The sequence below is a fragment of the Pagrus major genome, chromosome 10 (assembly GCF_040436345.1).
Source record: "Pagrus major chromosome 10, Pma_NU_1.0".
NCBI classification, from domain to species: domain Eukaryota; kingdom Metazoa; phylum Chordata; class Actinopteri; order Spariformes; family Sparidae; genus Pagrus; species Pagrus major.
The window spans coordinates 18,579,750-18,592,941 of record NC_133224.1 but is presented as its reverse complement, the minus strand read 5'-3'; the positions used below and the strand labels follow the sequence as shown (position 1 = coordinate 18,592,941).

The 13,192-nt window shown below is 42.2% G+C and overlaps 1 protein-coding gene across 1 annotated transcript in view; it reads left to right on the top strand.

Moving 5' to 3' along the window:
• Window positions 1-11,406, top strand: part of kirrel1a (kirre like nephrin family adhesion molecule 1a) — a 33,858-nt gene extending 22,452 nt beyond the window's left edge. Inside the window, exons 8-15 of the mRNA XM_073474963.1 lie at window positions 84-211; window positions 1,850-1,976; window positions 2,276-2,376; window positions 4,278-4,494; window positions 5,098-5,205; window positions 5,473-5,600; window positions 5,883-5,996; window positions 10,001-11,406. Coding sequence (XP_073331064.1) covers window positions 84-211; window positions 1,850-1,976; window positions 2,276-2,376; window positions 4,278-4,494; window positions 5,098-5,205; window positions 5,473-5,600; window positions 5,883-5,996; window positions 10,001-10,723 — 1,646 coding nt within the window. The 3' untranslated portion in view covers window positions 10,724-11,406. The remainder of the gene's footprint in view (window positions 1-83; window positions 212-1,849; window positions 1,977-2,275; window positions 2,377-4,277; window positions 4,495-5,097; window positions 5,206-5,472; window positions 5,601-5,882; window positions 5,997-10,000) is intronic.
• The last annotated feature ends 1,786 nt before the right edge of the window (window positions 11,407-13,192 follow it).

Genomic DNA, 13,192 nt, shown 5'->3' with positions numbered 1-13,192 from the left:
TGAGTAGCTTCTCCCCTTTTTGTCCTATTGCATTATTACTCAAGCACAACAAAGAACATCTCTTTGTGTTTCTCTGTCTCCAGTCGGTCCGATTCTGTTGGTGGAGCCGCAGCCAAAAACGGTAGACGTTGACTCTGATGTCACCCTCAACTGCAAATGGGCGGGAAACCCTCCACTAACACTCACCTGGTTCAAAAAGGGTTCAAACATGGTAAGATGCCAAGAGCCCACACTTACAACATTTCTCTGCTTTTGTATTCACAAAAAGCAGCCTGTCATTCAAGGGCATTATCTTGTCTGTCGACCTAAATGTCCTTCTTCTCTTCTTCCTCGTCATGACGTCTATCTTGCGATTTCACTTTTTTTATTCTTCTCTTCTCCTCTCTTATATTATAACAAAAGGTTAGATTAAGTTTAATAAGTTTCAATTACTGTGCTTTAGTCATATAGTCCTCCTAAATGTGAATGTTGCAGCAGAAACAGAGGGCAATACAATGTCTGGTAGCCATATTTCATAATCTGATTGCATCTGTTCATACCAATGTTTTATTATTACAATTTTAAGATTTTTAGTCTTTATTAGACTGGGAAATACACTTATTTGCTCCTTTGCAGAAAATTAGATGAGAAGATTGATACTACTCTCATGTGTATAGAGTAAAAATAAAGCTACAGCCAGCATCCCGTTAGGACAGCTTAGTACAAAGACTGGAAACGGGGGAAACAGCGAGCACGACTCGGCCCAAAACTAATAAAATCAGCCTACCAGCAACATTTATGTTCACCAGCATTAATATTTATTTAACTTGTTCAATCCAAACAAGAACTGTAGTGTACAGGGGTTTGTGTGTTAATTCGCTTCAGCTAGTAGTCGGATGTTGTTACCATCGAACAGAACCCCAGACTAGCTGTTTCCAGTCTTTATGCTCGGGTAAGCTTTGTGTCTGCTGGCTCTTAGAGAGTATTATCACTGAAGTCCCAACAAGAAAACAAATAAGCTTATTTCACAAAATGTCAAACTTTTCCATTAACCACAGAGTTCAATTTACTTTTAGTTTTTTCTGGTTAGCTTAACCATCACTTCTTTGTCTACTATGTCTCAATGCTCTTCAATAGTTTCGATTTACTTCAATTCTTATTTTATACACATTTAATTATTTATTTTCTTTAAGTTTTTCAATTTATCTGCACTTATTTTGTCCTTGTGCTGCTATAACACCCAAATCTCCCCTCTGGGGCTTCAGTAAAGGATTATCTTATCTTCTCTGCTGTGTGTAGCTAAATACATGGCTAGTAGGAGTGTAAACATTCATATTTTTGCTTTGACCCCTGGCTGTTTGGCTGGCAAACAGTCTGTTCATGTTAGCCGCTCTGACTCTCATACAGCTACAGAGTGCAGACCAGGACAGTTACTGCACATGAAATCTGCCATAGCAAACTATGGACTGAGTCTGCTACACCTACATCTATATAATCAGTCTTGCTCAGGTATTTCTCTCTCTCTAGGTGGTTACATATTTAGCCATAATTTTTACACAGCTAATTTGCCAGTGGATGTGGTTGCTAGGCAACTGCAAAACCTTTGTGATGGGTTAAAAGCGGATGTGCAAGTTTGCATTGTTAGCCAGTAAGGGTCAGAGTAGTGGAACACATATGCTCAAATAAGAACAGACATGCAAATTTACAACACAATATATTAAAATAATGAAGTACGCAGGTCGAGGTGCAATAGTTCATTAGCCTCTCCTCTACTTGTGTTCATGTGGGCTTTTATTTTGTTTATCCCCTCCTGCTGTTGAGCAGATTTGCCTTGTTTATATTTGTGTCCTTTTTATTCACTCCCCCACAGGTTCTGAGTAACAGCAACCAGCTGTATCTGAAGTCGGTGAGCCAAGCGGATGCCGGCCAGTACGTATGTAAGGCCATCGTCCCACGGATTGGAGTAGGAGAGACTGAGGTCACACTCACCGTCAACGGTCAGAAAACATCCACACAATTTAATGTATCACTGCTTGTGGCTGAATAACTTGTACTTTCTAAAAGGTCAGCTTGTCAGTAATTGAAAAAAAATGTTCTATGTTGAAAGTGGTGGCCATTTATTTTTAAAATCATACAATCCTCTTGAACAGGCCTGGTAAGGTCAATGACTTTATAAAAAAAAAGTAAAAGGACCAGGCTTTAATATGTTCTTTGCAGTTTGTGGCGTTTAAAGTGTTATTTCTTTCATTTCTCTTTCACACGCACTCATGTATCCTCTCATTTTTGGCCACTGCAGGTCCTCCCATCATCTCCAGTGACCCCGTCCAGTATGCAGTGAGAGGGGAGAGAGGAGAGGTGAAATGCTACATAGCCAGTACACCTCCTCCAGATAAGATTGTAAGTCAAACAAAAAGAAAATGTGGATACAAAACAGTGCTATGAAGCCACAACGGAAATGTCTAAATCTTAGCCCAGTGTTAAATTATTGAGAAACAGGTTAAACAAGAAAAAGCTTTGGCCACAAAGAGCACAAGTTTGTACCTTTTTGTCTGACAGCGATTTGTATTTTACTGTTACTGTACGCTCCTTTTCCTAAATGGCTCCACTCCTGCACGGTAAATGCTTTCAGGCGCTGTCCCCTTTTCTTTTTGAGTGGTGACTCACCCTTCAACTCTCCCAGAATTTTCCTCCATCCCATCACATAAACAAACCAACACTAACACTAAGCCGGTCCGCTTTTAGCTCCTGCGTCAGAAATCAGCCTGGATGCTCTCTCCACTCGGCTGTATCACAGAGACGCAGTAGTAGTAGTTCCTCTGCTCCCCAGCCTCTGTGACTGATCCATCCTGACTTGCGGTGCGCGCTCCTAATGCAAGTGGCGGAGGATGGGACAGAAAAAGATTTATAAAATATAAAGGACTGGAGAGGAACAGTTGTCCCAGTAAACGCCACAGCCAGGAGATTATCCTCCTCTAGAATAAGTGGGCAGATTATGGGAACATGTGGGCTTATGCATAATTAACTCGCCTTAGTACTGTACTTCAATGTTGAATAATACAGTTGCTTTTAGTGGCTTTAAAGTTGGAGAATGTGCAAGATTCGCGCCAGCTCAGTCACCCCCACCCACCTGCACTTCAGCCTACAGCAACATACAAACTGTTGCTGGTTTAGCAAGTCGTGCAATGTGTGTGTTTACATGCAAGTGTGTAAATGTATCTGCTCTATTTCTCCAGAATGTGCTCAAGTTATAGATATATATTGCATTAGATATATATGGCAAATAATGTCTTTTCTCTAAATACCATGTCAACGAACCTCGAATCCGATAGTGTATTGATTTTATCCTTTATTGTACGTTTTTGGTTGCTCTTCTTTTACAGTTATTCATATTGAGATGATTTTATAATGTTTCATGTCGCAATAAAAACAGAAACCCACATACATACACATTAATTTTTGTACACCATTCGTGCAACTGAATAAAAGATTTCCATTAAACCCAATGGAGAACTTTTATTGAAATCCTCTTTTGGCTTTCTTAAAATAACACATCCTCATACCTAATTGACTGAATAGGTCGGTTGCCAATGACTCTCAAAACAACATGTCCGGTGCAGCGTGGCGTACTGGACCTTCATCGTTTCGTCACAGTTTGGTTAGGTTTAGGAAACTTTTCTTACGTCATGTACATAATGTAAGTTCACTCCTCTATTGACTTTTGGCTTCATGTTGGACAAACCTAGCCGTCTCCTCGGTTTTAAGTCCTGTTTTTCTTTTAACCACTAGTCCACCCCGACCTCTTCCCAATTCAGACTTACTACTTTACTGTAAAACTATTTCACCTGACTTCCTCCATTGCTGCTGTAATAATAACTATGGCCACTAGAGGTCACTGTCGAACAATAAACGTAAAATGGATCATCGTGAGCAGCTTGCACAGTGGACCTATACAGCCATTTTTAGCTTAGCACAAAGACTGTAACCAGCGGGAAACAGTTAACAGGGCTCTCTAGAAGTGATATCTATTGTTTATTTGACCTAAACAAAAACTGAAATGTAAAAAGAATCTGTTAATACATTTTGTGGTTTTACAGGGAGTTAGTTAGCTTCAGAGGTTCTTGTAGGTGGATTTTGTTAGCTTGGGACAGAGCCATGCTAGCTGTTTACCCCTGCTAAGCAAAGCCAACTGGCTGCCAACTGTCGCTTCATATTTAGAATATAAACGGGACTGTCTAGATGCAGTAAAACAAATATACTAATACTATTATCTGATATATTTGGCCTTCTGTGTGCTGCAGGTGTGGGCGTGGAAGGAGAATGTGTGGGAGAAGGAGAAGGGGACGCTGCTGGAGAGGTACACGGTGGAGCAGAGCAAACCGTCAGCCGAGGGCGGTGGCGTCCTCTCCACCCTCACCATCAACAACGTGATGGAGTCGGATTTCCTGTCCACCTACAACTGCACGGCCTGGAACTCGTTCGGCCCCGGCACCATGATCATCTCGCTGGATGAGACCGGTGTGTTATATTAATTTATCATTTTAAGTTTCATTTGACAGGGACAGAGTGCAGTGGTTTCATCAGGATAACAGCAAAGCAGAAAACAATGGATTTTTAGTTTGGAAAATGCTCCAAATTAGTTATCACACCATTTCTATATATAAGAAAAGAAATTACTAGTCACTAGTTTTTAGTGCCTGTCTCTTTAAAGAGCCCAGTCTGCTCTGATTGGTCAGTTCTCATAAGCCTGAGCCCCCATGTTTCCATATCAGCTCTGCCATTGTTTTTGCAACCACAGTTATGCTGAGGGTGGTGACTGTATAATTGTGCCATCACAGCCTCACAGAAGATCTGACGGCTCGTTGAAGACACAGTTTCTAAATACAGGCTCTGTGCATTTCTCTGTGGATTGAGCGTTTTGATACTTTCACAGTATTTCTAGCACCATGACCTGTTCTGTAATAAATCTCACTTTCTGCAATATGGAAACTTAAAATAAATGGGGAGAAACTTTCAAACCTGTTACATTAAAATCTTGATTTTACAGATGTGACAGACATTTGAATCCTCTCTCTCTCTCTCTCTCTCTCTCTGTTTGTCTCCCTCGCCCCCTCATTTCAGAGGAAGTCCCAGTGGGGATAATAGCTGGTGGGACGGTGGGCTCTACCATCCTCCTATTCATTTTTCTGCTGGTCCTCGTTCTTATCTTCTACCGGCAGCGCAAAGGCAGTGAGTCATACTCTTCTTATGCTTAACACATACAGTACAAAGACCCGATCTGCATGTACACTAGAAGTTGTCATGCTTTCTAGAGGATTATGGTGTAAATGCTCGTCAATAGACCAAACAACTTGCAACAATCCAAAGAAAATCAAACACCTACAGCTTCCTCTCCACCGTATGGATGTAGGTCCCCTCTGAACTTGCCCCTCCAGCTCATGAAAACACAGATTCGCGTGTCCAGCTGTATTCAACCTTGCCATGTTTTGCTTCCAGGTCGGCGCGGGGTCACCCTGGGTAAGCCCGACATCAAGGTGGAGACGATAAACAAGGAGACCCACAGCTTAGAGGAGGACTCCGGCAGCGTGTCCACAGCTTCGCGCATGGTCAAGGCCATGTACTCGGTGAGCAGCAGCAGGATATGTGTGCTTGGGCCGGATACTGTTTACACAGCCTGTAGTCATAGAAAAAACCACAGATTAACTCAGTAACCTCTCCCTACGCCACACTGTACCTTTTTTGACTAAAAACAAACTATGTGCTTTCCCCTGTAACTGCTCCTTTTAACACTTTTAATTCCATTTTCTCTTTTCCTGTCATACTCTGTTGCCTCCTTCCCTCTTTCTGTTTTGTTACGGCACCTTCTCTCCTCCTTTTTGTTTTTGTTTTGTTGTTTGACGGTTTAGTTTCTCCCCTCTGTGTCCTTCTCTCCTTCCAATCAGCCCTTTAAGGATGACATAGAGCTCAAGTCTGACCTCCGCAGCGACACCCTGGACACCCGTCAGGAGTATGACCTAAAGGTGAGTTCACACAGAAACACTTGCTAATATCAAATCAAGGAGCAGATTGTCTTCAACACGTAAACAAATCAACCTTTTTTCCTTCTAAAAGACTCAAAAATGATAAAGCACAGAGAAGGGTTACAGTCACTTTTATTGAAATAGGTGGAGAACACAGATATATTGAATATAAAGCCAAAATCAACAAACCATTGATAATAAAACGATGCCAAAGTCAGAGGGAGGTCTTGTGGAGTTCATTTTGGAGCAAGGTTTCATTCTAATTATACCTCAAAGGGCTGCAAATATCCTAATCGTTACTGACATGGTGACTCTGAGTGATGACTTTCATCCAATGATGTACAGTGTTTCTTCTCCAATGAAGTGATGTCACCCAGGATGACACTAAGAGTACAGAGTATTTTTTTTTAGAGTTTTATACTATAAATGAAGCGATCATTCATTAATGTATAGGCCCACCTGACCATTGATTGATCTAAAAATGTTTCCTTTGCCTTTTTTTCGTTTTATTTAAGGAGATAGCTAATTGTACTACCAGTACAAAAGATTTGGTTTAAAATTTTGTAAATGAAAGTGTTTTAATATGTTCTAAAAGGTCAAATTCCATTCGAAAAAATCCAAAAGGTCATTTTAAATTTTCATTTTCAACCCTCTAGAGCAGGGCTGCCCAAAGTGGGGCCCACCATGAGGTTTGATTTGGCCCGCCAGATGTTTTTTGTAAAAAAAACCCCAAAAACAAATAAAAATGCAGTTGATGCTGTTTGTTTTTTGTGAGGTAAAAATGCTCTTTAAATATGCAGGATCCCTAATAATAAATTATTTTTTATAATCTGAGCATGGTGGGCAGGGTGACACTTGGTACAAGAACTCAGTCAATTCAGGGAACTTGTGATCCTACGGAAGCCCCGAGAGGCAAGTGAACTTTTCTTTTTTTTTTACATATTTCTTTTGTCTTAAACACAAGAGAGAAACCAATTAATAAAATGAATCACCAGAATTTTCTTTTTCTCCTATCCCTCTCTGGGCTTCCACACGGTACCATTTTGCATCTTAACACAATAGATGCATGCTTTTGGCCCGTCGTCCACCGATAACTTTCAGTTTTGGCACTCCCAATGGGAAATGTTTGGGCATCATGTGCATCTGAAGTCACCAGACAGACAAAGACAAAGAAAAGGGATATTAACTATTTGAGCAACGAAGCCCCAGTCCATCTAAACTGGATAACAAAGTGGTTCTTGGAGGACCAGTAGAGTTGTCTAACAGGCTGCTTCTTTACTTCACATTTTCTCTTCAAACATTGTTTTGTTGTGCCGCTGTACATATAATGAACTCATTAATTATCCATTAAACATCCACAGTTCACACAATTGTCAATGGAACATTTTAAAGCTGAATTGTTGGTGATGAAAGTAGCATTAAAGGGTTTCAGCAGCTGTTACACCTTTGTTTGAGTGTAATTTTTTGCAGCAACTATTATCTTCTTACAGCGTATAAGGGCATAGGGAAAGAAGCTGCTGCTTATCTAACTGTTGTTAGCCAGAAAATATGACTTATTTGACTTACAGATACGACTACAGTCCAGTTAAAACAATTCCACCTCTGCGTCAGTACAAAATCTCCTCTCAGTGCAGCTGTCTCAAGCCTCAAGAAAATCTAGACCTCCTTCTGTCCTCTAGTTTTCCTCATTCAACTGTATATTAGGTTTGTGTTGACGCTTTTTTGGCATCAGCTGCTCTTCTCCTCTGAGCAACATGTTGGCTGTTAAAAGGAAAGAGAAACAAAGCATTAAAGTCATTTTTCACGCCAGGCTTTCATTTGCTAACAATCAACAAAACCATCAAGTTCACCGTCTGCTTCAGCACAGATGTGTTCTGCCTCATGCGCTGGTTTCTTGGAGGCCTTTTAAACTCATTGTTAGTGTTGCACTCAATATCTGTGGGAATATTGGAATAGGATATTTAAGACAAAAGCAGTGCAGTCGGCCGTTCTTTTAATTGCCGGCGCTGCTTTGGTCTTCTCTGCCCCTCACTCTCAGTCCAACTGTGAGGCTTCTCTGATTACTTAGGAAGTTGGCTCACTCATCTTGAACATATTCAAAGACAAGAGAGAAAAAAAAGACAACTCAAATTGGAAAGAATTTTTAAAGGGATAGAGGATGTTTAGGCATACCCTGCCCCTTCAGCTGGCATGAATGATTTATACATTTTGACACCGTGGGGCTGGGTTTAGGTGATGAATGTATTTTCACGCGTAAAGCTGCCAAAATGTTCTGCTGATACTCCCCCCCATGAATATTTTGTGAGGGCAAACACACCACCCCTCTAGCTGGAGTGCTGCCTTGGATCACTTTGAAGAAACACAGACATGAATCCACCCCAGGAGGTGGTTAGATCACCCCGACAACAGCCTCAGCCAGACTGTTTTTTTTCCCCTCCTTGCTGCCTGAAGCACCAAAGCAGTGAAACAGAGTTGGTCGGGGGGAGAAGTACGGATACGTGAGAGACAATGAGATGGCAGAATCTTGTCAGAAATGATAGCAGAGCATCATTAGAGCAGTCGGCAGGGGGTGTAGTGAACAGGGAGAGCATCCTCTCTTCACCCAGGCAATCTGGGATCATCGCTGCATGCTGGCAGGGATCCACTCTGCTGGAGATGCCTGGAGTAAATTTATGAGCTCAAACTCTCGACGGCTTTGAGGAAAAAAGGACAACTGAGTTTTTTTCTGATTTTTCTTGTTAACCTGGTCAAAAAAATAAAAAATGAAAGCTGTGCTCTCAGTTCTGTACCAGAAAATGTCATATTTTAAAGCAGGTTTCGAGTATGTTGTGTGCTGTACTGGAAAAGTGACTGGACACTGAAGTTGTACAAAAAGTTCTGTATGCATACCAAAAAATATTTTAATGATGTTCTGTCGTTGGATCGTTTTATTATATCGGGCAGTGGCATTTCAATGCTGTTTGATTGAAAGACATTGACACTAGTCTTGTTTTATTATATGTTTAGTACCATAATTTCTTGCATATTCACCACAAAAACATTATACTATGAAATCGGTATGTAGTTTATATTATTAATGTGTAGTATAAAATTAGGATACAGCGGATTGACTCTCAACCTAGGGGTTCATTTCTAGGGGTTGCCAGATGGTTTGGTTTTACATTACATTACTTGCACTGGTGACATAATTTGCCTTAAAACATATTTTACTGAGGGTGTTTGTGTGCGTCAAAGTGTGTGCACAGGATTGAACACACACACACACACACACACACACAAAACACTCCTCATTTTTCATTTTGGCACTTTCAAGATTTTGTGAGGAAAAGTCCCAGAGCTTTTCTGAGGGGTTGGGACTCGAGAAAGGTTGAGAACCCCTGGATGAGAGCCAAACATTTCATCGCTGGTGTGAATGTTTTTAGCAGTTTTAGAGGAAGACAACACAAGTGCAATTAGGAATACATGTTCTGTGCGGGTTCAGAGAGGAGGGGGAAAGTTTTAACACAACAAATCTCACGAGACCGGTGGAATATTAAATCATCCATCTTTGCTCACTGTATCTCAGCCTTTCTTAGCCTCAGGTGTACATTAACTACAAGTTAGCGATAACGGCTGAATAGAATCCATTTTCGTGCATCACTAATAATTTTGGAGGGTGCTCTGGGATGCTGGTCTGTTCTGCATATCTTGATCCGCATAGATTTCTGAAAAGAGACTAAGACCTTGATCTCCAGCAGCTGAGTCACACAAAAAGACAGCAAACTGCTCTCACAGCACAATCTTAATGAAACTGAACCTGGATGCTGAACAGCTCGAAACACACAGTTCACCCTGACCTCTGACCGTCTACAAGAAAGAAAATTTCTCTTTGGGGATCAAGAAGGAACATAACATTATTATTATAGAATCTATAACTTTTGCAAAATAATTTTCAAAATCACCCTCATTATTTCATTTCTTAATGCTGACTCTGTGTTTTTTTTTCTCTCTGCTTCCCTCCTCAGGACCCCACCAATGGCTACTACAATGTGCGAGCCTCCACCCACGATGAAGGCCGCCCTGCATCCCGCTCCACCATGCACTACTCTGACTACCGCTCCCCGACTGGAACACCAGGGGGAGCTGCATCTATCAGCAGCAGTGCCGGCGGCTCAGGAGCTACGGCCAGCGGAGGAGCACCCGGTCCTCCTGGCCCCCTCACTTCCCCTGGCCGCCCCCAGGCCTGCTACGACCCCCGGCCCCCCTCTAGACTGTCCCACATCAGCTACGCCCAGTTCAACACCTTCACCCGTGGGGGCCAGAGCCAGCAGCCCCCGGCTAACCCCGCCCCCGTGGCCAGCGACTTCCCAGGGGACTGCAGCCTCCTGGACTCCACTTCCCAGCTGGCCTACGATAACTACGGATACCCCTCGCATTACCAGACCTACCGCATGGGTTTCGCCCCGTCCAGCCTGGCCCCCTTGGAGGCCGGCCCATCCTATGAAATGTATGGGGTGGGATCCGGGGTGGGTCCCGGGGTGGGTCCCGGGGTGGGACCCGGGGTGGGACCCGGGGTGGGATCTGGGGTTGGGAGCCCTGTGGTCGGTGTGGGTCCTGGGGGTCCTGCTCCCTCGGGATCAGAGACTGGACTGGGGAAGTACGGCAGCTCCACTCGCTTCTCCTACACCTCGCAACACTCTGACTACTCCCACAGCCGACACACACAGAGGATGCAGACTCACGTGTGAGACAGAGAGACGCATAAACACCTCACAGTCTTAGCAGAGCATGAGGACGCATCTTATAAATAGTGTCACACCTAAAAACACACACACAATCATAGATTTACACACACATTTTCACACAGTAACACGACCTACTGAACACAAACACACAAAAAAACATCACACACACACATACACACACCCATGCACAGAGTCAGAAGACCATGCCCATGAGACGGGGAGGGTATGAGAAACACAGAGGCACGGAGAGAGCGAAATAGACGAGTGGAACAGAAGGAGTTTTAGTGAGACAGGGAAGGGAAATTCCACACAATTTTGAATTCCCTCACTCCCAATGTGTTTGTATATCTGAGCTCTGAAAGAGCGGACGGCGCAAGTCACAATCAAGACTGGGAAAGAGAGCAAGAACCAGAGAGAGGACGAGAGATCACAGATCTTTGGAGCCCTATAGCTTTTGCTATGAACTGACTTTGTAAATGATGAGAGAGAACGTCTTAAGACTGTCAAATATGGTACACCCTGATCTGGAGAAACCTCAACCAGTGGAAGTCATTTCTGGCCGCCATTTTTAAACATTTTTTTTCTTTTGCTTCATCATTGAATTTGACCACTGTCTTAATCAATGACCATAGAGCACATATATATATAGTATCCCATAAAGCCCTTCTGTACAGTGGTACATGCCATCATGCCTGTTAGGCAGCGTGGGGGGGGGAGTGTGTTGGGGCTGGGGCGGGGTTGGGAGGGTTGTCATCATTTTGCACTGCATCTACAGTATTCATGCTTAGACGTCCCTTATCTATATCTGTGTAATGTCTTCTTTTTATTTGCACACCAGACTAGAGCTTTGTATTCTATTTTTTAACATTACAGAATTATTTTTGTCAATGTAAAACATGTAATGTGTATGTATGGACCAAAAGTTTGAACGTGAGCGCACATAACTTGGGAGTTTGCCTGGGCGATTCCACTGAGAAAGAGTGAAGAGTTGTGCCAACAGCAGGAGCCTGAATTCAGGACGTATTTCACACAAGAAGGGTTTATCAGTGTATAAAAGAAACCTAGTGCCAAGTGTTCATGTTGTTCTTCACCTTAGACCATGTATATGCAGTAGAAGCTCCTTCTATTGGTGACTGTTGCTTTATAAACCAGGCTCGGGGCCTTGAGTCATTCCCAGACATTTTCGTAGGCTGGAGACTTTTTCTCTGAGCTCTTAACTACAAGCCTGGTGCAGACAGAGAGAAAAACACAGATGTTGGGTTTAGAACTGAGTGGCCTTATAGGGGAACATGTCGTACATTTCCATTTTGAATCATTCCTCATCGTCTGTCTGCCAAAAACGGCCAGAGGAGAATGTGTATGGAGAGGTTCAATGAAGGCTTGTCCACAATATTGACATGTAGTAGTGTATGACTGCGAGTGCGTGGGCGTGCGAGTGTGTGTGTGAGAGAGAGTTCAAGAGGGAGTGTGTGGGCGTTTGCGCGCACATCGATTTGTACAGTGTGTTTGTATAGACGTGTGAATGACTGCGTGTGTATGGGAAGCATACTGTAAACACGCAGCGCCCGGCTCGAGTGTGCGCGCGGCTATTGTATGCATGTCAGTGGGTGAGTGTGTGAGTGAGTGCGTGCGTGCATGTCTGTGTCTAAGTGTGCGAGTGTGTGTGTTTCAGTATATGTCCATATCATTTCTCTCACAATCCTGTTACAGTACTTTTATACCTCTGGTAGGACTGTATCCTGTATTATTGTGTCTTTGAATTTAGAAAAATCCAATGTTTATCTTATTGTACTGTTCTTCGTAGCAGAGAAAACTGTTCAAAAGATGTACAACGAACATTATCAAACTCTCATTTTTTAATTTCATTATCTTCAATATTTTTTAAAAATGGTATGTAATTATTTTTCCACAGTATTACATAAATAAAAGCACTGTTTTTTATATAAAGCAGACTGTGTTTTCTTTGGGTAGATAGGTTAAAGTGGACATGTTCATTGTTTTGACATTTGGAGACTTATATGAAATATATTTAATATCATACGTAGTTTGATTTTACCCATGTTTCTTCATGACAAAGTGCAGCGTGGGCTCTAGATAGAAAGCAATACAAACTGGTGAGAGGTATACTGTGTGCGAACAGGGTCTTTTCAAGATAAAAGTAGGGATTCAATTTTCAATAAAAAAAATACATCAAAATAATGATTTTTTCTGTTTTCAATAGTTTGCTTCACCATGTTGTTCACCTGCTTTGAAGATTGTGATCCATATTACGAATAATTCCTATATTCATCTTATACGTTTACAGATATATTTTCTAATGTACTAAAAAGTCATTTAAAAACAAAACACTGCACACAAGCCAGTGAGTGTGGTAATCCATCATACCGATAGGGGGCAGACGCACACGTTGTTCACGTAATACGACTGTAAAAAAACAGAAGAATATTCGCCTCTACGTCATTGGCTAGAGGT